We start from the raw sequence: 27,533 nt of genomic DNA on the forward strand, positions 1-27,533 counted from the left end.
TAGAGGTATTTAAAATAATGAGGGGAATCGATTGAGTTGACGTGAATAGGCTTTTTCCATTGAGAGTAGGGGAGATTCAAACAAGAGGACATGATTTGAGAGTTAGGGGGCAAAAGTTTAAGGGTAACATGAGGGGGAATTTCTTTACTCAGAGAGTGGTAGCTGTGTGGAATGAGCTTCCAGTAGAAGTGGTAGAGGCAGGTTCAGTATTGTCATTTAAAGTAAAATTGGATAGGTATATGGACAGGAAAGGAATGGAGGGTTATGGGCTGAGTGCGGGCCAGTGGGACTAGGTGACAGTAAGTGTTGGCACGGACTAGAAGGGCCGAGATGACCTGTTTCCGTGCTGTAATTGTTATATGGTTAATTCAGAAGTGTATTGTTCACTGTGATTTCAAGCTTTAATGCTTGGAGATGAAAGTACAGCTGGGAGTGAAAATGAAATGATTTCACTACTTCAACAAAGAACAATGAAGTATGGACAATCATCTTAGTGCTACAATAGAAATCAAGATTTCAAGGATACAATTGTTGAAAGCATTATAGGAAGGCATCTCTGCACTCGGTGCCTATGCTGATTTTGTTCATTTACAGTCAACCAAAGGAACGCTGCAGTGTACACTGGATGAATTCCTCCAACTATTAGGAACTAATACAGTGTTATAATACAGTAATGGTACTGGTCATGTTTTAATTTGTTCTGTATTTCATTTAAATACATCATTTGTTACTCAGTTAAATGGTAGTTTGTCTTTTCTAGACCTTTTTAATAATTTTCATGAAACTTCAGCTAATTGGAGCAGCCACTTAATTGGGCCAAAATGTACTGGTCCCGATGTGTCCCAAATAACCCAAATTCATTCTATATTTGCATAGCAATATTGTAAGTGGAAAAATTAACATTATGTCACATTCCAGTAAATTGTAGGACTGAAACACCACCACATGAATTTTTGATACTTCAGACAAGAACATTGAGCGAAATCATCTAAGATGTTCCAAAACAAGGCTGAAACCATTCCACGTACTCAGCGTTATCTGGTATCAACAGATATCCAACATGTCCAGTTCATTGTTAATACCTGTTGTCTTATCATCTGCATCATGTAATTAAGCGACATCATAACCAAAGCCTATTTTAAATTTTACATTAAGGAACTTTCTCCTGTTCACTTTGAGAACACTGATATTCAGGACGATGTGAAAATACTGTTGAGTGTAGTCCTGATTGTAGTTTTGACTGTACGACATTCTAACTAGTTGTACAACCACCTGGTATGAAGGCTCCAATGTACAGGATTGAAAGAAGCTGCAGAGGGTTGTAGACTCAGCCAACTCCATCACGGGCACAACCCTCCTTACCATTGAAGACATTTTCAAGAGGCAGTGCTTCAGAAAGGTTGCATCAATCATTAAGGACTCTAACCATTCTCAACATACCCTCTTTTCATTACTAACATCAAGCAGGAGATACAGGAGCCTGAAGACCTACACTCAATGATTCAAAAACAGCTTTTCCCCTTCAACATTGGATTACTGAACAGTAGCCATGAACACTATCTCATTATTCCTTTTCTTCGCACTATTTGTTTATTTATTTATTTATTGTGATTTTATGTCTTGCACTATACTGCTGTCACAAAACAACAAATTTCACATCATCTAAGTTAGTGATAATAAATCTGATTTGCACTCTGATTTAATCAGAAGAAACCCAGCTTTCTGGACAAACAAGGTTTGGAACCTGATCCCTGGGCAACGTCTCACAAGCAGTTGTGATTTCAAGGTTTGTAAGTGTGGTTTCTGTGCCTTGATGATGGGCAGGTCCGATGAATTGATCGTAGTGATAGATCGATGCCCACTTTCAGCAGCTGCCTGCAGGGCTTTCACTCCGAAACTGATGATGTCCTCAGTGATTTTATCATTGTGCTCTAATGAATGCTGTGTGCCCAGCCATGGGTTTGATTCAATAACTCTCTTGGCAGCTAGTATCCTGCCTATTTAACCTGTTTTAACACAGCTGGTGTAGAAGTTTAGCAATAACTTAGGGCTATTACTCTTTTGCTGTTTCCCCATTATTTTTCCACACTTCTTAACATTCTCTCTCTAACTCCTTTCACCATTTTATGTGTTACGAATAACCTAGGACCAATCACAGCGCAGTGAATTGTGCATTCCTAACTCTGGATAAACATTTACCTAGTCACAAACTCTGAGCCTCTTCTCACCATTTCTATTCTCACACCGCAATCTTTTTTTAATATGATTGGAAAACAAACTCTCCATAGCTTACATTGCTAGTACCCGAGTTCGCACATGAAATTCTCCACTGTACACCAGCCCTTTTGTCTGGATGTATAAATCTCCTTCCGATTTAGAGGCAACTAGTAAGACTGCAGTCTGTGCATCCGAATCACTGTCATTCTCTCTTCTTTCCTGCCGTCTGAAACCTGGAGTATTAAATCAGTGTGAAGTTCCCACACTGATGACTTTCTTACTGGTGTGGGATTGGAACGTTTAAACTTGCTGCAATTTCAGCAAAGCACAAGTCCAATTACACTTTTCAAAGAAGATTCTGGAAACTGTAATTGAGAGGTTCACACAATGGTCACTAATGAGTATGATAATTGTGTCATTCTTACAAAGCTGCTCTGCACCTTTAGATTTGGAATAGTTACTTGTCCGGGGAAGAACTGTGCCACAACAGTAGCAGGTGAGGCAAAGGAGGGGTGGGGTACATGTTGGGTAGGAGGAGCGCATTTATGAAAGATGGGGGTATGGAAAAAGAGTGGAGAAGGTGAGAAAGACTGGGAGGTCCAATGGGGCTGCCCAACCCACAGTGATTTTAGCATCTTTGACCTTTTTGTCAGACTTTCAGCATCTATGATTTTTTTTTTGTCAAAACCATTCATTCAAAATGTGCAAATTCCATTTCAGAACAATGAAATCTAACCTGAATGAGGAGACTGGACAATGCAAACTTGTAAAATGCACAAATATAACCTACCCTGCACTGTAAGTAGATGCACAAACTACACTCTCATACATCACACATCTTCTGCAGCAGCAGTAAAATATGGAGGGCTTCACAATCTGCGGTGAGAGTTTGGTATTGGGTCATTTTCCATTGTATGGACCAATCTGGTCCAGAGTCAAGGGGAAGGTACGATTGTTACCCAAGGGAAAAGCCAACAGAACAAAGCTCTGAACGCATCATCATTTGAACATCTGGCTGACATTGGCTAGTCAGGGTCAGAAGGTTTTACCGTAGGACTACCCACCATGCCAGGAATCACAGTGCCTTAGTGAAGGGATGAGAGTAAAATGAGCAACAAAGACAAAAATACGACTCTGAAGTATCAATGCTATTTATTTAAAAAATTGTGGAAACATGTTTGACACATTATCTCAAAGCACCAGAGTTATCAGAAGAAAAAGAGTCCAATATCTATAAGCACCCTTTGTAACCTCAGAACACCGCTGAGTAATTCACTGCCAGTGAAGTTATTCATCAAGTGGGGTCACTACTTTAATGCAAGAAACAGAGTGGACAAGATTGCACAGCAAGATTCTACAAAGGAATGAGATACAGCCCAGTCAGTTGTTTTTAGAATTAATGTTTGAGGGGCAAACTTTCACTGGTACTCCCTTACTTCAAAGGGATTTTTCAGTACCTCCAATCATAGCAAACACCACATCATAAAGGACTAAAAGTAAATAGGACAGATCCCCACTGTAATATATTTTGTACATGTATACCATGCAGGTAGAAGTTGTATTTACAGAGCACTCAGTCATCCTTGAGCTGATAACTGGGCAACTTTCCATCCCCTAGCTGCTCCAGGATGTAAAAGCTTTTGTTTGAAAACACTGAGCAGTGGTGATAATGACTCACTGGAAGGCAGCAGCCCAGGTCATGAATCACAGCGAAGGAAACACAGCCTTTGTAGCTGCTACATGTCAAAAGTCATATGCATATTTATTTAGACAGCGGCATGGGGTCTGCATTGGAGAGACCGTGAAGACTTCAACATCTTGGTCCCTAAAAGATAAACCCTCCTGAGCTGTGAGGTCCTCTCTGATCTCAGCTGGGAGTTCACCAGCCCCACCTGAAATGGCACGAGGCTGGAATTCCGGGCAAATGTCGTGCAGGTCGTCATCGGCGGTATAGTCTGCTGCGCTCCTGAAGCCATCAATTCCTAAAGCTGCGAGAAGGAGGAATCTGCCATGAGCATACACGCTCTGAAGAGGAGACCAGCCTGCAAAGTGGAACTCTTGCAAGTGCTGTAACTTGTTCTGTAACACCACCGACGCAATTCACATCTATCAGAAGACTCCACTCATATGTCTGTGCTGCAGTCTGAGTCATTCTGACTGGAGTGTCTCTTTCCTTACTGTCATTCCCAGTGCAGTATACCTGTCCCAAAGGTACAGTCCCACTGTGACATACCTCTGCCCTGACAGTCACCAACCATATTCCCTTCTCTCCAGTTGCCTCTAATACACCCTGTCCCCTCCTCACGGTCATCTCCATATTTCCCTCCCTTCCCCTTACTGTGACCACCCATAATTCCTTCTCTGCAGTCAGCCTGTACATTCCTCTCCTCGGTCACCCCCTATACACCCTTCACTCCACTGCCAGTCACTCCCTGTGAGGGATCCATGTCCAGACGCTCATACTGTGATTAATCTCAATGTATGGCTGGAATTACTAAGAAATATAAACCAATAGTGTATTATGTCTTTGCTGAATACATTTTAATTAAAATATGTCTCAGTCATTTCAGTGGTGCTGTGGTAACTTCTGAATGATGAAAGCTGAGTTCTTACGCTGACTACTGTCAGTACTTGCCAGTTGGTTTCAGATCCCTGAACTTGATGCTGCACCAATGTCCGCGAAATGTCAGACTGTCCCAGTGTCAAAACGTGTGCTGGATTTAGATATTGAAATTAAAAGAATCAAACTTAATCAGAACGGACTAAAATGTTTTAAATAGTTGAAACATTTGGCAGATAAAGGAAGTGACCTAGATTGGTAGTGTGGGGAAGGCGTACACACAGAACGATGGGCAGAGAGTGAGGATCAGAGGGATGTGGGAAAGGTAGGATGAGTCAAAGAGTAGAGAGGGAAGTACAAAGGATTGAAGGACAGTGGGGAGAGGTATAAAGAGGGGAGGGAGAATGGAGCAGAGGGCAATTCAGAATCTTAGTTACTTCATTGTGGAGGGACAGAAGTGTCCAAGTTAGCAAAAATATTAAAGCTTCTCAAATACAAAGTTAAAAATTATTTAAGAAGCCAAACAGGAATAGTTACTGCCAAGTAGATTACATTGTGCGACATAGTCAGTCGAGTATGGTACCTCATTATACACCGTGGACAGGGTGCAGACCATTACTCGGACTGTGTAGAGCCTGAGTGGATAGGTGGGAAAGGTGAAACAATAGGGTTTTGGTTATCTGCGATGTCAGCATTGAAGTGTTCAAAACCTGGTTTATAGATCAACTTCTTCGTTTTCAAGATCAATCCAAGATTCCAGGCCATGATTCAAACCCCAGCTGGAAGAAACTATACAGAGGAAATGTAGACCGTACAGTCCTCCACGGAGATCGGTTTTCAATCCATTGCAGCATAAAAGGGACATAAATGGTATGAGAAACAAAGCAGGATAGGAGGAAGTGGAAAATCAGCCCAAGGTAGACCTCAACTTAGTCCAGGAAAGAAAGATCAAGCTCCATCAAATGATAAATTTAGAATTTCAACCATGAATAATTTGAGGCATCCTTAAAGTGTTCCTTAATTCAGACTTGGTTTTTACTTTCCCATTGTTCTGAAATATGATAGGTGTAAACTGAATAGGAGCATTCATAAGGGAATTGCAGGAAAATAACAACATTACAATTCTGCAGCACTGAGGAAACAGGGAAAGGGATTATTTGGAGATGTTAAATCACCAGAGTAGCTGGGCACTTCAGAATATCTTTCTCCTATGACAGGAGACCCTCTGATTTTATGGCCTTAAATTGACATAGTAGATGAAATGTCACTGAAATACTTTTGAAGGGTAACGTGTCAGAACATAGAAACTGCAGCATTGAGCTTATGCACACCCAGGCCCCAGAAGTGCCACAATACTGTACAGATATTCTACTTCTGTGGTGTTCAGTGAGTGACAAAACATTTGTTTCTAGGACACCTGGGGCCATACCTCAAGATAACTGTCATTTACCTGAGGGGACAGATTCAATTTAACCTCACTAGCATTGCAGCAGTCCCTTTGAACTGTGCTGGAGTGAGTTTGAGAGCTTAAACTAACCTATTTAAGTGACGGAGCTACAGGCGATGGTGCATAATTGCAAAAGCCATGTAATATTTGTCCTTTCCCTGTTCAGGTGATTACTGAGATGACAACACAAGTGCAATGAACCTTATGAAAAATAAGACCATAAATGAGTGGATGAAGTTGCGTACCTTCAGTTCTAGGTTTCTTGATTCCACTGTGCTCAGATTCTTCATGGCTTCTCTTGCGGTTGGTTCCTGTGTAGCCATTTAGTCCGTCGGTGATCAAGTTATCCCGGTAAAGACCGCTGGCGATGCCATTGGTGTAGAAACCATTCAGCTGATGGTTCTGCACATTGCACAGGAACTGGGAGCACTCACGGAACCCCTGAGCCAGGGCAAGTTGAGCTGCTGTCAACCCATTGGCATTCCTTAAACTGCACAAAGCAACAGGGAAACAATTACACTCCATCCTGGCATCATGTTTCAAACACAGGAGAGATCTGGACATATGGGAAAGATTAGTTGGGCAATTTGTTGAAGGCGATATGAAAGACTGCATTAGAAATAAATACATTAAAATAATCTACCAATAACAGCATTACAGCATTGGTACTTGGTTCTGAAATTAGGTTTGCTTAATTGGAAATTATTATAATCACGCATGGATGTCTGAAGCAGATTTCAAATCACTAGCAGATTCAATCTCTCAGAAAGACAATTTTAAACAAAACTTTTATTCACTCAGATGTGAAATATCTGGCTCTTATTCCATTATGAATAATCCTAAACTGATTAGGACTATTCATAAAAATGTATCACATTCGTTTCTACAAAATGGGAGATTTAGCCAGTGACACTTTCCTTAGCTTTAGTATTCAAATTAAAATTTCTTAAATGGATAAATTTTAAAACATTTCAAAATTAAATACATCCACTGATCCTCTGCTTCTTTGCTCCTAGCTTACAATCTGAAGCTAACCTTTTACAGCCTGTGTACTAGATCTGGGATCAATTCAATAGTATTAATGGCTTCAAAAACTACAAATATCGAGTGCCAAAGTCTTTGATCTCTTAAAAGGTCTGAGTTCAGAAAGCTAATTTATTTTATGATTGAATGATTGGGGAGAGCAGGTCACATGGCCTGAGTTTGCTTATCATTCATGAAGTTAATGGTCAATCCTGTGCTGCAAACCTCATCTCCATTTCCCCAATTCCCCATGTGCTCCTAACAGATCACTCACAGACCAGATGTTCCCCTTGGTCACCTCTACCTGCAGTTCCACAAGCTTCTTGTTTCCTTCTAGTCAAAGGCTCTTCAAACTGAAACATTAACCATGTTCCTTTTTCCATAGATACAGTCTGACCTGCTGAGTATTTCTAGCACTTATTGTTTTATTTTAGAGATTTCAGAGGGAATCTAGTCACTGATGTAATCTCCCAGTGTCTTAGCCATTAGATTTAGAAAATAAACAGGAAATATTTGTATATTACCCAACTTACTAAACAGGATCTTTTTCAAATATGCTCCCCCCAAGAGTAAACTGAAATTTCTTCCTTCCCTTGTCACCTCACAGCTTCATCTCCATAGCAGCCAACTATTCCTTCATTGCCCAATGTGTTAGCTGGGTCCTCATCTCCCTTGTGTGCTTCCAGTTCAACTAGTCTCTGCGCATCTGTGAATGTGAACTTCCTTCCATTGAGGACATTTATAGTAGCAGGTGCAGAAAGAAGGCCTGGAAGATCATCAGGGACACTAGTCACCTCAAACATAAACTGTTTCATCTGCTTCCATCTGGCAAATGCTGCTGAAACATTAAAGCCAGGACCAACAGGCTACGGGATGGCATCTTTTAAATTCACATGTTTGTACATTGCAATGGGGTCATAATGCAACTATTTTTACTCCCTCACATTGTGGGATGGATACAAGATGTAAATAAATTCTAATTCTAATCCTTGTAGTTTTTTCTCCAGCTAAAAGCTTCTGACAGTAGCACTCCCCAACCCTCCTATGTGCAAGTACTGTTGTACTTCAAACACTTAATTTAAGTACTGCAAGCTCACATACTAGGACCCTTTCAACCAACTCATCCCATACCACTCCATTCTGCTCTTGCAGTGAAGTTTCATCTTGTTTCATCTAACATTGCCAGCATCTAAATCCCTCCTCATCAATTTTTGTTTGGTTTAGCTGTCTAACACCACACCCTACTCACTACCCCAATTTCATAAATAGAACACAACACATGACCACCATGGAGCTTCATGCCTAAGCACAGACCAACTTCCACTACCAGCCACTTTACACACACCCCTCCAATTTCTCCATTTTTAATATATCTTTCAGATTCATCACTTGCCATGACCCGCCAACCCACATACACGCTGGAAACACCCAACTTCACCTACTCACCACATCCTTTCTTCCTCCAAGACACTCCTTCATGTCAGAAGTATTTTAATGTGAATTTCTACCCAAGTGCGTGGACTAGATTGTTATGAAGGAAAAAACATAGATACTTTTGGATTATTGAATTCTTAAGACACAACTTCCCAAACTTGTTTATGGTCCTGCAGATTTAAAAAAAATCAAGGATCACTTAACTGAGACAGAGGATTAAAAGCCAGAATTTCATGAGAGCAGATAAAACTTGTTGCCAGTGTTTCAGGATGCATTTAAAAAATGAAATGTGCATATATACTCAAGTTTTTACAGGGTGTAAAATTGCAACTTATGAAGGTTAAATCTGCAATCAGAAATTTGTCATAGAACAAGTTACAACAAAGTCTGCAGTGAGCTTTCAGTTCCTGACTAAACTGTACACTTCAGAGAAATAAACAGAAAAGTATATCCTTAAGGCAAACACGCTAATGATTTTACTAAAAATATTTAAAGTGGCTGAGGTTACAATTTCTAATTAGATTATTGCTCATTTAGCTTTCCTGAGGAAAAGGTGGAAATCAATGAAATTATAGTTAATCAAGGCCAGGCCTCTTCAGTGAACTAGGCACAGCCCCTCAATAAAGTAATCAATGGGTAGACACAGATGGTCCAATTGTTTATTTAACTTCCATTTACAGATTTGGCAACCATTGAGCGATTTTACAAACTCTCACTTAGGTGGTCGAAGTTACAGGTGACAAAATATTTGATATGGCAGAATTGATTGGCAATACTGACAATGCAATTTACTGATAAATGCCTGCACAAGTACAATCGCAAGTGTCAAGAAGTAGCAATGTTTGTGGATCAGATATTTACATACAGACACACATACACACCATGAAAGAAAACAATCTGGATCCAATAATAAAGCATCAGACATTTAATTCATCAAGAGCTAAATGACAGAGATGACAGAATCCATTCCTCTTGTGTTTGTGCAGAAGAATTGACATCCACATCTGTACACAAGCCAGAAATATGCTAACAGGGGATAATGAGCCATTTATTTTAATAGAGGGTGGTGAATCTGTGGAATTCATTACCACAGATGACTGTGGAGACCAAGTCATTGGGTATAAAGTGGAGACTGATAGGTTCTTGATTAGTAAAAGTGTCAAAGGTTATGGGGAGAAGGCGAATAGGGTTGAGAAGGATAATAAATCAGCCATGATGGAATGGCGGAGCAGATTCTATGGATGGCCTAAATCTGCTTCCATGTCTTCTGGTCTAAATCTAATCTCTTCTTCAGCCCCTTCAACACAAACCAAATTCAATGACTAATGGGGGGGGGGGGGGTCTATTGGGTGGACTTGCAAATAATGAGCATTGTTTCCATCCCAAGGAAAAATAAAAGACGACTGAACTGCCCAAAAAGAAGTTTTAATGTAATTATCCGTAACTGGGTAAATGTTCTTAGATCATTTGTAACCCACAAATGAAGCAAAGTGTCTAGTGAAGGATCTCTCAGTGTACTAGACTGAACATGTTGATAAGCTATTTCCATCTACACAGATGAAAGAGTAGTACTTGGAAGAGGCTGGAGAAAATGTCAGCTGATGCACAGGTGTCATCAGCAAATGGTAATGCCATGGTCACCGAGTACCTCACAGAGCCTGCACGACACAGTGGATGTAAAATACATAAACACCCACCACAGGCTAACACTGGAAGGTATAATCTCAATCTTACAAATTAGTTTCACCACCTACTTCATCTAAAACAGCAGTGTTGATAGTCAATAGCATACTCCAGATAAAATGACTCTTTTAACATTATCATCAGCAATGAAGATGAGTCAGATTTCCTGAGGGCATTTTCTTGTGGAACCAAAGTTTTAAGATGGGGACAGGCAAAGGATAGAGTATTACATCAAAAAAAGTCTGTCTAAAATGAAGTAAATTACTTTTCAGGTACCATGGTCTTTCAAGAAATGCAGTAAGAATCAACTTGCTAGTTGATGGGAGCAATGACACCAGTGTTCGTAAGTTGCTGTAAGACACATGACATAATTCTGCACTCTGAACAAAAATATCTAATGTTGAAGATGACCACAAAAAATAGTTCTTACTTTTCAGCAGTTGGTGAAATTCTTCAAAACATAAGACAAAGAAATGGGCATTCTTGAAGTGTACCAAGGTTTGCAATAAATGACGAGCAATTCGGATCCAAGTTTAATACACATGATGACAACTAGTGTACGAAGTTTTAATTAAAGTAAAAGAATATTTGAACATTTATTGTTCCTATTTATTACTGCATCATTTTTCCCTCCAAAAGCGGCAAAATGTACACAACACACACAAAATGATGGAAGAGTTCAGCAGGCAGTATCAGTAGAAAGGGAAAAACAGTTGATGTTTCCGGCCGAGACTCTTCATCAGGCACTAACCGGCTAATTCTCTCACAGAGATACTTGATGTCTACATTCGTGGGCCAACAAGGTCAAGAAAAATATTAAATGTCATACCATGTATTGACCCATGAACCCGCAATGCCTGCAGCCAAGATCTCAGAATGTTATTGACCAAGTCTGGCCATGACCTGTAAGCCTAATGCTTCAACATCAACTTGACAGAAGCACAGGTGGACGTTGCTGTAAAAGAAAAGGGTGTGAAGTAGCACTGTGTAAATCCCTCAATTCCTTGGAGTCTGTTTTTGGGGGATTTAACAGAAGAGATAGAAGCAGCAAGTTTACATCAGACTGCATGTGGTCAAGGTCTCTGAATAAAGGAGACATAAAGTAACTGCCAAATCAGTTTATTTCACTGTGAACGTGCATCCATGATGTTATAGGGTTTGAAATCCGAATGTCTTGCTGAATGGGTAACAGTGACAAAAGGAACATGAATGTTAGTGGTAGAGGAGGAAGAGTCAGGTAATGCAATGCACAAAAATTGGTCAATCATGGTGAAATGGTCATAACTCCTGCAAGCAGAACACTGCATCGGGAGCTCAGACCAATGACGTGCCAAAACTACTTCGTACTAGCTTAACAGAAGGAAGTTCATGTGAAGGGCAAAACTTGAAAATGGATTCAGAAACGTGAAGACCTTTAGCCACTCTGGAATAGCTATAAATACATGTGGAGCCAATGCCAACTTCCTTGTAGATGACGACTGCTGTAGAAAATAAACTAATTCGGAAGGGGGTTGTAATATATAGACAAATAACAGTCAATGCATTGCCAGGGATATACCAACAACACTGCTAACAAAGATTTTCTTATATAGATATGGCATAAAAAAATTTCAACTCCACTTCCCCACATTGCATTAATTTCCACCATTTACTCTTAGTTTCCTAACTCTCAATTTTAATTGGCATCTTCAGTTGTCAAGCACTAAAAAAATGCTTTAGTACTTTGGTTAAAGTTGAGTTTCAAAAGACAGTGCTTAAAAGTTGTGCAAATAAATATCAGGTTCTGGTTTCTAGTACAAACATTGAATTGCAGGGGAAAGGGGTTAATAATAAGTGTAATGTTAAAATAAGGGAATGTAGTTTTCAACGATCCTGTTTTTGGTTCATTATACTAGTTCATAAATCTAAAAATGATTATAAAAAATATAATGCCATTTTCAAAAGCAATCCATTGAAAAAATGAAACACGTCAGTTTAATTTAAATATTCAATATTCAAATATTATAGAATCATGAAAAAAAACTTGAGCTGATCTTCAGATTTTAAGTGAAAGTACTCAGTCGTGGCATCTTGAGGAGGAAACAGGCCATTCGGTCCACCGTGTCCATGCTGACTAGCTGGCACACATCCACATTAGTTCCATCTTCCAGCACTTGGTCCGTAGCCTTCTGTGCCTTGGTGATTCAATTGTTTGTCTGGACACTTCTTAAATGATGATCTAGCATTAGCATCCAATTCCTTATATAAATGCAATAACTTTCACTGGTGACCTCAAACTTCTCTATTTCAACTGCTAATTAATTTAAATTTAAAAATAGCAACTCTGCTCAAAATCCATTCAGAACCGAGGCCTCGAGGCAGCTAGGTCAATGCTAATAATGCCAGATTTTAGCAGCTGACTAATTCATAATTTAAATTATGCAAATGCTGTAAATATTAATCTCCACTGAAGTACTGTACAATCAGTTCAAAATATTGAAATGTTAACTAAAGAATGCTTACCACTCAGACACAGGATTTATTCTTCCTACACTATGTGCTTCCAAATCAACTCTGATGATCTTAAAACAGGAGTAATGCTTCTTCACATCTTCCATCATCATCTCTAGCTCTGCTGGATCCCATATTTCAATAACATCTCCTGGCATCTTCAGAGTACACTTGTCTTATTCCAATTAACAATACCTTCTGGACAGTTAATCTTTCATGCCTCATTTTCTGGGATTTGTTAAGTTTAATTCTTCTGAACTGATTATTGCATTGCTTGTTTATTTTCAGGGCCCAGCTTTGGTTTGTAAAGATCAGCATGTATTGCCTTTGCTGAACTGTCTTGAGCTCATGTACCTTGAACCGCTGCAGAGCTTCTGGTGAAGATACAGCCAGGCGTTGATTGGTAAGCAGTTCCAGGAGTTGGACCCAGAGATGTTCAAAGACCATTTCTATGTTAGGACGGTGTATAGCTTCAAGAGGAACCTCCAAGATGGTGGAATTCCCATTTACCTACAGCCCTTTGACTTCTCAAAGACAGAGTCCTTGGGCTTGAGAGGTGCTGTTGGCAACTAGAGTATATTTTGTAGGAGTGTACAGCAGCAACTGTATGCCGGTGGTGGAGGAAATGGACATATCCGATGGTTGATGGGTTGCTAATTAAACAGGCTGTTTTGTCTTGGATGGTATTGAACTTGCAATGTTGTGACTTCTCTCACCTAGGTACGTGGAGAATATTGCATCCTGCACCTGACTTGTGCCTTACAAGTTGGTGGGTTTCAGGAGAATGAGCATGCCATGAAATGCCCAGTCCATGAATTGCTCTGGTAGCCAAAGAATTTATATGGGTAGACCAGTGGTGATTCCGATCCATGCTTACCTCCTGGATATTGATGGTGATTCATTGATGACAATGCCACTGAACACTTTTACTGAAAATTATCTGGCATTTTTGTGGCAGATTACTTACAGCCCCTATCTGAACAATGTTTCAGTCTTGACTTGAACATTTTCAGAAAACTTTGATGGATTCTGGTGCTGATCTCTGAAAGTAATTGCTCCCTGCTACATTACCTTCATGACAATCTAGCTTTCTCCCATGATTCCATCTTTTCTCTAGCTTGTTGTACAGATGTTCCTTACATCATTCTTCTGCCTATGAATCTACCCTTCTGATCATGTTCCAGCCATTTCAACTCTCCAATATTCCAAAGGCCAAATGATGTAGCATTGACTATCTCAACTTTCAGCTCAGATATTCCATCCTTGATTATACCATGGCCCCAATCTGACCTTGTTCTTTCACCTCTTCGTGATAGAATTTCAGTACTTATTCTAAATCAATTTCCAAAAGAATGAGGCTGAGACTCATTTACCAAACTTTGTTTGCAACGCCAAACTCTTTAAAGTCAAGATTGTTCATGTTTCATCTTGTGCTTTTATCTATCATGACACTGGGCTCCCTTTTGACGACAAGTCATCCAAGATCACTCACCAGTTGAAGTTCAAGATTTCCTCAATAACAGATAAAACATGGTAAGAATCTGGAGTTCAACAATACATACTGTATATATGGAGACTATTTGACCAAATATAAAACATGCCATCTTTTCTCGAACCCCACCGTCCATCCACCAATTTGCTCTGTGCCATGAATGCTTTCCGATGGAGTTTCAACCACAACAGAATCACAAATGGAGACCCAAATCACCTTCAAGCTTATAACATCCCTTAAAAGTGAGGGGGCAAAATATACCTTCTGAGCTGAACTGATCCAATATACTCTCATTCTAAAGCAGCAGTTTTCATGAGATGCCTTGTCTATTCACAGCTCAATGGGTAGATAGATTCTACGACTGTAGAATTTTCAAACAATTTGATTTTTGTTTAATACAGGTGTCAAAAGATACAGCAGGAAAATGGAATTAGGGGAAAGATAGACAGTTTTGAGGGCAGAATACTCCCTTCCTGTCCCATGTAAGACATTAAGAGCACCTCCCACATAAAATCAACAGCACAGCAGCAACGAGGTCAGTCAGCTGCCACATTTGGTAGGATTGACACTGGAAGATCCAAAAAAAAACCAAAGTGACAGAGTGACAAAGAGTAGGCAAAAATAAGCTCCCTTCCAATCTTCTGCTTCAGTTACTCAAATAATACAATGAGACCAAAGCCTGGGGACAAAATCAGCTCAAACTTCCCAGACTTGATCTAAACCTGAGTGAAGTGAATTAAAGAATTTGACATAATATCCTTGAGATGCTCTAACATGCACCACATGGAATCTATCACTGCAAGAGACAAACTCCTGCCTGAAAAAGCAACATGGATCCATTCTAATTTGGCTACTGGCACAGCAGGTCCACAGCATTGGATCTTCACTCAACCGTGGAACATCTGAACAGCAAAGCTGCATACATCTGGATGTTCTTTATCGATTACAGCTCAGCGTTCAATACTATCACTCCCTCAAAACTAATAAATAAGTTTCAAGACCTTGGCTTCAATACTTCCTTTTGCATTTGGATCCTCGATTTCCTCATTTGCAGACTCCAGACAGTTCAGATTGGCAACATCTTCTCCACGAAATCCCATCAGCACAGGTGCACCACAAGGCTCTGTGCTTAGCCCCCAGCTATACTTGCTTCATATTTAATGACTGTGAGGCATAGCACAGCACAGCTCTAATGCTATATTGAAGTTTGCTGACGACACCACTATTTTGCTTGAATCAACATACAGGAGGGATAGGAGGGAGATTGAAAATCTGGCTGAGTGGTGCCACAACAACATCTCAATCAATGTCAGCAAGACCAAGGAGACGATTATTGACTTCAGGAGGAGAAAACCAGAGATCCATGAGCCAGTCCTCATTGGAGGATCAGAGGTGGACAGGGTCAACAACTTTAAATTCCTCTGTGTTATCATTTCAGAGGATCTATCCTGATCCCAGCACGTAAGCACAATTATGAAGAAAGCATTCATAAACAGTGTAAATGTGGTGTCGTATCAGGGGATATGTGGGTATTTCACAAATGTTTCATGAATCCAAATACAGTCCACTCTTCAGTAAATTTATGGCTGTTACGGCTTTCCAGTATAATTTAAATCATTATATGTTCTTGTACAACAGAAGGCTAGGTAGAGTTCCAAACCAGTTCCAAGTTGACAGGAGGAAGGGCAGTGGAAGGTAACTTAACGTTGCAATGCTGCAAGTGAGAATCAGCCTAAACCGAAGAACTAATGCCGGCCAACCAGGGCCCAGTGTGTCTCAGATACCAGTTTCTCTTCTGTATGCAATAAAGAATAGGTGACCACTCGGAAACAATGCACTCATTCTATGATCACTTGAAAGGAGTCCAAGGAAGTACAAGTTTACTATGGCAGGTAGGAAGTTAGTAGCATAACCATTTGGATACTTTAACAAATATAAATTAGATTGCTTTTGAAAACTCAGTGGGAAATGAACCATAAATTTTGATTTGGATAAATTTAAAATTCAATTTGGATTTTAAAACATCAAATTCCCAAAAACGGCTTTCTAAAATTTGCTCAGAGGTTGCGTTATCCAAGTTATGTTGAAGCATAAGTCGATAGTAGAACCTGAATTTAAGTTAAAAGTCAATTTTAATAAATTCCAAAATTAGTGAAACAATTTTCAAAATTCAGAGACAAGATTAACAGGTTCTAATGGGTCAAAAATTCCCTCTAATGTGAAAGACTTCAACAGAGAGAAAGAGAATAGAGGGAATTTAAAAGAACTGGTGACACTTGCAAGTTTTTCTAACATATGATGTTAAATTTAATGCTTAAGTCAACACTGTTACTGCAGTTTTCTCCATAGTAAAGCATATATTATTTCCTATATGATTAAACAGCAAGTTTCATATCGCTTTCAATAATCAAACTGGACCTGGTTACAATCATGCGTCAATTAATTTCAATAAGTTTTTTTTCTTGAAATATTGTGTATAACTTACATTAAAATATAAAGTTCTCAACTTAACTATATTAGTTAACATATCTGAAGTAATTTAAAATTATGGTAAACAAAGCATGCACAACTAAAAGATCTATAACTCAGTACCTACATAGCATTAAAACCAATCACCACAACAAATACCTCAACGGTATGCCTTGTGTGCTGAGGGGAAGCGATACTGCGCACTCAATGCCACAACTGTAAGGTTTCCATGAAGCCCCTGTGGCAGTTTCAGCGTTTCTATTGGGAGTGATCCCCCTTTCTAGGATTACTTCAAAATCAAGTCAAATTCAAATTACGTAGCTGGAAAACATTTGACATTTTTCAATCTCTTAAAGACTCAATTCTCTGCACTGTTACAGTTACATGGGCAATGGCAAATAATACAGACCAAGGGGTACTGGTGAACGTAATCTTAACAATGAAACAAAAACATGAATACATCTTAATTAAAATGTTTAACCCATTTCATACTATTTTCAAGTCCTGTACTAGCTGTACATGTAATACTTCATCCATTCATGTGGAGAATTTTAATTTCTGTAGCAGCAAACACTAATGTGGGCTCCATGTAGACTGAGGTTTGTAGAATTATAATGCTGCTATAAAAGAAGACAGAATTAAAGTGCATGTATATGGATCATTTCTCTATTCAAAGTATTTACTTGAAAAAGATGGACACATTTTACTCCAGATAATTCTGAAATTAGTTCAAAAATCATTATAATATAATGATTTTAACCTGCAGCTCCCACTTTCTGCAGAGGCCCTGATATTCCAATGTTCTGTTTCAATTAAACGATGTATTGTTTCACAACTGTACTCAGCAACTTCTCTCTTCAGAAGTACGGGACCCCCATTGCAAGAATGGTTCATAGATTGCATCTAGCATGATTACGTGGCCAGTGTCATACATTTAATCCAACAATGAGCAACTTGAAAAACAGCACCCAAAGGAATAGCCAGTGTTCTGTCATCTGCTTTCCTGCTCAATTACATTAATACCTCCACCTGGTTCATTCTGACTGATTGGATGCGATGTATTGAAATGTTAAAATCAATATTTTTGCTAAGGTGACTTTGTTTTTGTTTATATTTTGGTTATTTAGAGATATAGCACGGAACAGGCCCTTCTGGCCTAATGAGCTATGCCACCCAACAAGCCATCTATTTAACACTAGTCTAATCACAGGATAACCTACTAACTGGTATGTCTTTGGACTGTGGGAGAAATCTGGAGCACCCTGAGGAAGCATACGCGGTCATGGGGAGAAGATACAAAGTCCTAATAGACAACACCAACCTGCAATAGCATCGCACTATCTATCTGTGTGCATCCAAAAGGAATCTGATGCATTGCAAAGACAAGACTACCCTCATGGCAGGACGTGTATGAATGCCACGAACAATGGAATGTGTTTCAATAGCTGCCTAAGCTTTTCCTACTGGTTTCATTCCTTTGAACTGACTCACAGCTACTCGCAATGGCAGGTATTGATTCTATTAATCAGAAAAGTTGGTTTCTATTTTGAAGCTATCTGCCACCTTAATTTTCCTTTCTCCAAAATGTCACACATTTGTTAAGCGTCCAAAGTTCTCTCTGAATGAACATATCCCACTTCCTTCAATTAACAGATTGGATCTGAGCACAAACACCATTCTGAAGCTGCACATTGCTTCCAAATAACCCTACAGCATTTTCAATGGATCACTCTGCATTCCGTATACTTTGCTTCCTGATTAAATAATGCTCCTGATACCTCCAGCATGTTACAAAAGAAAATTGATCCATGGCCATGAAAATCAGATTCTTACAGTAACACCACTAAAGTTGAAAGACAGAAATTAACCTGACTGTAAAGAAACACTAACCATCCAACCTGAGCACCCATCATCCTGATAATAATAACACAGATGGAATACAGGAACAGGTCAGAATTTCTCCAGTATTCCTGATCACCTACCTCTGTTAACTCTGAATCAGGAAGAAAGATTTTAGATTCTTGTTATATCTAAAGAACCAGGACAGGCAACCATGACATCAGTGGTTGACGACAAGTGTACTGGAAAAATCAGTAAACTACCAACAATAATCATAGTTTCCAAATATCTTACCATCGTTAATTAGTTTCTTCTTCTGCGACAATTAACAAAACTAATAGATGAAATCATGTGAGATTGGAAGTAATGGCAACTGACAGGTATTGTGCTCAAGTAAGTAGAAGTGAGAGATAAAATTCTATTTATTTTTGGCATCTGTGAGTGGAATACCTAATCAGGGAACAGTTTCAATTAAAGTTCTGCAGAAAACAGTTGCATCCTTATCAGGGAAAAATGTCTCAGAAGAGCTGAACAAAATCAGATGAGTAGCTACACTCTTCATTGAGTTCCAACAGAAACCTCTCACCAGCAAAACCATACTCCCTTAATGGAATGTATAAGTCAGCTGAGAACAAAATTCAATCACCATGACCAATTTGTTGAGGAACGAAATATTTCATTCTACTTGTGTCAGATACAAAATGTTCGCAATGAGAAAAAAACCTTTTCTTGATACAGTCTGATCAGTTACTCTTTCCAATGCACTTTAGCTCATTGCTTTCAAGTCCTCACACAAGACTTTCTATTTTAATATTTAAATCACGCTGGTCTTTCATTCCAGTGTATTTGATCTACTGCTAACTTTTTCCAGTTCACTCAAGCCTTAATACAATGAATTTTCAGTAATATAACACTTTATTGCATCAATATTAGTTCCTCAAGTTATTATAATCTTGTAGATCTCTCTGGCTTTGTTTGTCCTGGCGTTGAACAAGCATAATCACTCCACTCTACTTTTCACTCAATGTATTTCAGCACTGGCACATATGGCTTTGTATTTATAAGCAGCACTGAGAATCTTTTGTGCAGCTGCATGCATCTCTGCAAAGGTGATTTTTTAAAATATATAGTACCCAAACAATTTGTTCTCACTTGTTTCAATTAACTTAATTAAGCCATTATGGATAAAGAGATTCCACAGACAACTCTCACTGAACTCTACACCTGCTTAACACCGAGTTAAAATACTACTACTGGAAGCACGGAGGTATATCATATTTTTAAACTCACTTGGATTCTCCCACATTTTTCCCTTAAGAGAGCAAGCGTTTTCCACAGAATTGAGACTTCAAAACTAAAATATTTTTAGGGTAGGCTCTGCTGCAAGTAGCTCGCCTTAAATAGCACTAGGCATATGTACAAGTACAGCCAGTCAAAATACAAAAAGCAAAATACCTGCAAATTACCACCACTTTGAAATTTTTATGGAAAAGTTAATTGGAAAATAATCACTGTAAAAACTGGTTTTGATATGAAGCTTGTATTGTCGAAATGGGCGGTAACATATAATTGTAATGGATGACTGATGTAACATGACAACTGTAAACACACCCAGAGTGAAAATATGCAATAGATTTAATATCAGGCTTCAGAGTTTATCAAGTCCTTGGGAAAAGAAATTGAGCAGGAAGGAGAAGTAACAAAAAAAACAAGCAAAAGTTGAGACTACAGTCTACAAAATCTTCAACTGTGTAAAAGGAAGACCAAACAAAATTCAAACATACTTACTATGCTAAGAAAAAGCACTTGATCTACACTAAGAAAAATCACTTGATCAGGAAATATACTGTAAACTTCTGAAATCATTGAAATATTTAATGTAAAAACTGTGTAATTATCACTTACTTAACAACCTTAAAATATGGTTCAGGGTGCTATTGTGTTTGTGCTGTTTTATTTAAAAGCTCTAAAAAAAAAATGAAACAATAAAAGGCATAAATTCAGTATGGTTCTTAGGGAGTTAAATTGTTAACTGAATTATGAGTAAGTGATCGATTCCACCGCGCAGGTCTTACTTAAGTAATTGTGGAACTCACTTGGGAACTCAGGATAAATCCAAACGAACTGTTGACTAATGTCATTAGGCACTACATATGGGAGTCATCGCTTCCAGTTGAACAGGACCACGGCTTTGAAGGAACTTATATTAACTTTTACGAAAATCCAGTAAGAAAGTTCCTGATGAACGTGTCTGAGATCAAGCTTCACATTCGAGCACACGAGACCCAAAGATTATTTTTCTGGCTGTTTTAAAACTCAAATTGAGGGTTATGATGCCTCTTAGGGATGCATCAACAGTAAAGGCAATTCACAGATATACAACTATGTGTTCAGGTATAGAACAAGACTGTTTATAAATACAATTTGGAGATCCTGCACTTCATAAACAAGGAGATATTAGTAGGGCAGCAGGGGAGATATTTAAATTTAAGGCCAAGCTCCTGATCTATGTTCAAATTGTTAACTGTATCTGACAGAAATACTCCTTGTTTCAATGGGTGGGAGTGGGGTAAGAGTTGAGTGGGAAAAGGTATCCTTGAAAAATTAGAGTCAGATAAATGGCTAAATTGATAGCCAGGTTAAGCAAAAGCAAACATTAATGAAAGGTATGCATCTTTCATTGTAGAATTAACTACTGTAATTTTTAAGTAGTTTGCATATTGTTGCATTTAAGGGCTAATAGAAAAATTGGAAAACTCAGTCAAAGGTAGGCATGTCTTGTAGAACAAGCCAAGCACAGCTTGGCACAGGGTACACCTCTTTTAATGGAGGAATTCAAAAAATTGGGGTAAGTAATATCTCTACCTTAACTCTGCAAAAGGATTAAAATCCTACATCCAATTAAGATACTTGCACAGAATCATTCAATAAGGCTCAAGAAGCTAACACTGCCAAATGAATGGGAATCCCTTACATTCATTAAACTACTTTAAGGGTTTCAAAAACTAGCAAAAACTATTTTCTCAACACGCTGGGAGCAATTTTTCATTCAATGGAGGTAATTATTCCTGTGGTGTTTTTGTTGTAACTCTATTTAAGCATTTTTTGCTATTTAAGCATTTTCAGAACTACATTTGCAAGCCATTCAAAATAGCAACTGCAGAATGGCACATCAGCTCCCACATAGTCTTAGGTAAACATCTAAAGTTTTAAGGTGAGTTATTAAAAAATAATGGGCATGCAAGAGCAATGTTATGCTAGCTTAAATTATTAAAACTTTATAAAGTTTAATGTTTAATAAATTAACAGCAAATTACGGTAAGTTACTTTCATTTAGTATCACTTGGTTAAAAGGAGCTTTATGGAACTAATATCCTAAATGTAATCTGTTATCCACTGCAAGTATGCCTGAGGTAATTGCAGGCACATTCCCCACTCTAAAGTGCTGTGGAAGCCGGCCTATGAATACACAGCACAAGTGCATTCTGGGCATTTGTGCAGTTCTGGGTGTGTCGGGAAAGTACATTCTTTACATCTTAATTAATCAATCACATTTATTTGGGAGGGTTTGTGGGTAGTTATAGACGTACTTAAAGGCCCTTTCCAAAATCTACCAGATGTAAAATCTGATTGGTTAAAAGGGATTTAGTACAGTTTTACCAGAATAAAATGATGTTACTGAAAGGATAGATTTCAATATTCAAAATACTGAGGTAAATATTTTAGAAAATTATTTTAGATTAAAGGGTTGTGGGATAAAATTAAAGCATACAGCTCTTTTAAGGGTGCCAAACCCATCACCCATGGAGTGCTTAAACTTACTGTTACTTAAGAGGTACCAGAATGTTCACTTACTCTGTTTTAGCCCCATGTGAGACAAGGACATTAAGGCAATCCAAACTTCCTGATCGTGCTGCTTTATGGACAGGGGTTTCACCTACAACATCCTGTAAAGAGAAGAAAGTGTATCATTGTATGGAGCCCAGTTAATGCCTGGAGTTAGTACATCAATGTACGAAGTGGCAGGGATTAGTGGACATCACAGGAACATCCTTCCTCACCAATGGTAGTACCTATAGGAGACACTGCCTCAAGAAGATATCAATCATCATAGATACCCATCATCCAGACCACGCCATCTTCTTGCAACTACCATTGGGCAGGAGATACACAGAACGGAAGTCCTACATTGCAAGGTACTTTCCTTTAAACATTTTGTTCTTGAACCAACCAGCAAAACCATAGTAATAGCTTAGCAACACTATGACCACTTTGCATTAAAATGGACTTTAGTTTTTTGTTTTTTTCTAACTGTGTTTCCTTGATAAAAATTGTTTACTTTGTGTGAGTTTTTCACGTGCCAGTGATGTTGCTGGAAATAGTTTTACATTGCACTGTGCAGGCATGTACTTATGCATATGACAATAAACTCAACTTTGATGAATATAATGTTTTCCTGTACTCCTTAAGCCAGTGTGAAATGTGCCAAACCGTGACGTTACAAGTATTAATGTGTACTATATTGCTCCAGCTGAATGTTCAATGCCTCATGGATAACTTCTGTAGTGCCAGATCTACTCCAAGTCCATCAAATTTAGCAGGAGTGGAGTCTCACACAAGATGAGGATGTCCTTAATGTGAAAATGGAAAGCAAAATTTTCATCCAATGTTAACAGACAGATGCATTTGTCACAGGAAGATTGCTCTCCCAAATTTATCACAGTCCCCTGATGTTACAAGGACTTGCTGAGTTTGGGAGCAACTTGGCTGCATGCAAACTTGGTGGCGTTAGTTCATCCTGAATGTTAGTGCCTGAATGTAGAAATAATTGTACAACTTAAATATCACATGGTTTATTCTGTCTGAATATCAAAGTAGCTGTACAACTGACATGCCATTTTGGGACCATTTAAGAACCAACCTAATTCTCTAAAACTGTCATTGGACGAAAGCTCCATATACAGTAGTACAATCCTAATTCACATGACGTTCTACCTAAGCAGCTAACCTGAGAAGGAGAAATGCTTCATCTCAGAAACTTGTCACTTTCATGAGTACAATTTGGCCCCAGTGGATAGTAAATCAGAAATTTATTAAAGCTGATGAGCTTGACAGGCAAGACCTTCGACAGTCAGATAATGCCGAAAGGCATCTTCATGTAGCACTTCAATACTCTCTTCCAACTTCAAGGTACATCTGAAAGGCCTCTCAACAAGCACCTTGATTAGATACGATGGGTCTCTGCGTTTTGTCCACAAATTGTTAAGTTTACTAACCTCCAGAACTTGTTCAACAACCAATTAAAATTACTTAGAGGTAGAGTGTTTTTGATTCCAGAACTTAAACATTTCTTCCCATTCCTCTTCTACATTCTTTATCAATGACTTCAGGTCTACGGCTTCTGATTATTTGGCTATTTGTAGAGGAGGAACAGCTTTGGAACCATATAGCACAGAAACATATCCTCTGAATCCATCTGGTGCAGGCTGACCATCTGAGCTAATTCTACTTGCCCACATTAGGCCTTTATCCCTTTTCCAGTAAGTACCTGTCTGAATGCTTTTTAAGTTATGTAACTGTATCTGCCTTCACCATCTCCTCCAGCAGCTCATTACCTTTACTTGGAAAAAAATAACCCCCAGATAATGTTTAAAAAATTCTGCCTTCACCTTTAACCCGAGCCCTCAGGGTTCACACTTCCCCACCCTATAAAAAAATTCTGAGCATCACATCTATACTCCTCAAATTTTATAAGCCTCGATGAGGTCACCCCTCAGCCTCCTACATTCCACAGAAAAAAATCCAGTCTTTCCAATCACTCCTTATAACCTCAGTTGTCCATTCCAGGCAACATTCTGTTTCTTTGTTAAAAGTTCCTTCCCATTTTCCAGGCCTTCATGAGATCACCTCTTGCGATGTCTCCATTACACACGGCCTCTATTGTAATCCTGCCCAGTGCTCTGCCAAGCTTAAATCCAAACCAACCTTTAACATAGCCAACAAACTAGGATCTCACAAAGTGAAAACTTAACATGAACCTGGAAAGGAAATCAGTCCAGTTTCCATTTCAAAGTCTGTGTGAGCTTGAAAAACATTTTTTCCCCATTAGTCACCAGCAGTGTTGCTTTTCAGTCTTTCCTCCTGGGAACTATATTGACAGATTGGAGATCTGATCTGCCTCACTATATATAGAACCAGAGCCAAGCAATACCATCTGTGAAGCAGCAGCTCAGCCACAAAATTAAACCTGATGTGTATCATTTTTGTTCATTCTTCCAAAAATATTCAACAAGGCAAAATAATTTGTGAAAATATGACATTAGACTTCTGGTGCATTAGTAGAACACAAACTTTGGCCCAGTTCTGTAAACTGCTGGGATTGCTGATTTAACACAGTGACACCAATTACTACAACACAACATTCTCCACTCTCACTGCAGCATTGAGAGGCTTGAAACACATCAAGTGATGTCAATCTTGGATAAGTAAAACAGAACCTTAAACTTTAAACAGGAACCAAGTGTAGTGTATCTAACTTTGCTGATGATACTAAATTGAATGGCAAAGCAAATTGCGCAGCAATTGAGCCTGCAGAGAGATATAGATAGGTTAAGTGAGTGGGCAAGAGTCTGGCAGATGAAAGTACAATGTTGGTAAAAGTGAGGTCATCCACTTTGGAAGAAAAAGAATGAAAGAGCAGATTATTATTTAAATGGTAAAAAACATTACAGCATGCTGCTGTGCAAGGGTCTGGGAGTGCCTGTGCATGAACCACAAAAGATTGGTTTGCAGGTGCAGCAAGTTATCAAGAAGACAAATGAGACGTTGGCCTTCATTGCTAGAAGTATAGAATTTAAGAGCAGGGAGGTTATGCTGCAACTGTATATGGTACTGGTTAGGTCACACCTGGACTACTGTGTGCAGTTCTGGTCTCCTTACTTGAGGAAGGATAATTTGGCTTTGAAGGTGGTGCAGAGGAGGTTCACCAGATTGATTCCAGAGATGAGGCATTAGACTATGAAGAGAAATTAGTCACCTGGGACTGTACTGTAATTCTAAGAATGAGAGGGGATCTTATAGAAACATAAAATTATGAAAGGGATAGATAAGATAGAGGCAGGAAAATTGTTTCTGCTGGTAGTTGAGACTAGAACTAAGGCACATAGCCTCAAGATTTGGGGGAGTAGATTCAGGACAGAGATGAGGAGGAACTGCTTTTCCCAGAGAGTGGTGAATCTGTGGAATTCTCTGCCCAACTAAGCAGTGGAGCTACCTCAGTAAAAAATTTAAGACAAGGTTGGACAGATTTTTGCATAGAAAGGGAATTAAGGTTTATGGGGTAAGGGTAGGTGGAGATAAGTCCATGGCCAGATCAGCCATGATCTTATTGAATGGTGGAGCAGGCTCAACAGGCCAGATGGCCTACTCCTGCTTGTATTTCTTATGCTAATGTAAAAAAAAAGGAAACTGTCAGTTGGAAGGATCAGTATCAGTTGTGACATGGTACTTAGAAAACAAAGGTGTTGAAATCCTGCTTCAAAGTTTGAGGGCAGCAGAAGTACTACACATTTACCAGAATGATACCTGGACCCCAAAATTAAAAGAGACCTCTCATACTATGTCTGTGTTCTCAATAATTTAAAAGTAAAGGCTGGCTTGATTAAGATAAAATGAGCATAGATGGAGAAAAACCATTTCCCTTTACTGGTTGAATTTGAAAACACATAAAGCTAAGATCATCCAAGAATGGGATTAGGAAACACGTGTACTTACAGGAAAGAAACTCAGAACTCTCCTGCAAATAGCAATTGATGCTGTGATAAATAGATTCAGTAATCTAAGCATATTTGAGGAAATAAAGAAATGGCAAATATACTGGATTCCAGTTAATTGGGACACATCGGGACCATACATTTCGGCCCAATTAAGCAGCTGCCCTAATTAGCTGAAGTTTCAGGGAAATAGTTAAAAAGGTCTGAAAAAGACAAACTGAGTAACAGATCATGTATTTAAATGAAGTACAGAATAAATTAAAACACTACCAATAATACTACAATGCTATAAAATTGTGTATTAGTCCCTAATACTTGACAGAGAAACTCACCTGTGTCACATTCTGTTGATGGTAAATGAACAAAATCAGTGCAGACACCTAGTGCAGATAATGGACTGCGCTCATACAATGCTGCCAATGATTGCATTCTCCAAATCTTCATTTTCATTATTTCATTCAGGATTAAATGGTTTCATTTTCACTTCTGGCCATTTCTGGCATCTCTAAGCCTGTATTCTTAAAACTGCAGCGTGTAAAACAGCTCTAAACAGTCTTTCTGCTTATTTCTCACAAACTATGTGACAAAATTGCTGCTTTTTGAAAAGAAACACACGCAACTAACGCTATTTAAAATTATTCGCACAAAGCAGTGTGGTGTTTAACAGAGACGCAACTGCACGTGACTGACACTAGATAGAAACTGTTTGGCACATTCTCCTGCCCCAATTAAGAGGCACAATGTCCCAAGTAAACAAAGGAATTTCCAGCTATTTTCTTTATTGACTATAAACTCAATTAGCTTTTGCTCTTTAAGAGTTGTCCAAAATAAGCAGCTGTCTCGATTAAGTGATGGCCAATTATTTGGAATCCACTGTACATCCAAGTGTAGATCCACCAAGTTCTCATCCGATGGCAGATCAGGCCACTGAGGGGCTACTGCTCTCCTGTTCCTATGAGTGTAGACGAGTCTTCAATTTGACATTTATTTTTATAAATGATCTCTTTATTTTTGTGATAGGAATACCCGTAACATCTAAAGATTTACCCAATGTTGTCAGAATAGACTTGCCAGTTATCTATATCATTTTTGAGAGATCCTGCTGTG

At 38.8% G+C, this 27,533-nt stretch overlaps 1 protein-coding gene across 1 annotated transcript in view; it reads right to left on the bottom strand.

Annotated features, from left to right (window-relative positions):
• LOC140716394 (ankyrin repeat domain-containing protein 10-like) overlaps nt 1-27,533 on the bottom strand; it is a 55,106-nt gene that overhangs the window by 7,198 nt on the left and 20,375 nt on the right. Inside the window, 2 exon segments of the mRNA XM_073029084.1 lie at nt 6,470-6,714; nt 22,510-22,601. Coding sequence (XP_072885185.1) covers nt 6,470-6,714; nt 22,510-22,601 — 337 coding nt within the window.

The sequence above is a fragment of the Hemitrygon akajei genome, chromosome 2 (assembly GCF_048418815.1).
Source record: "Hemitrygon akajei chromosome 2, sHemAka1.3, whole genome shotgun sequence".
NCBI classification, from domain to species: Eukaryota; Metazoa; Chordata; class Chondrichthyes; order Myliobatiformes; family Dasyatidae; genus Hemitrygon; species Hemitrygon akajei.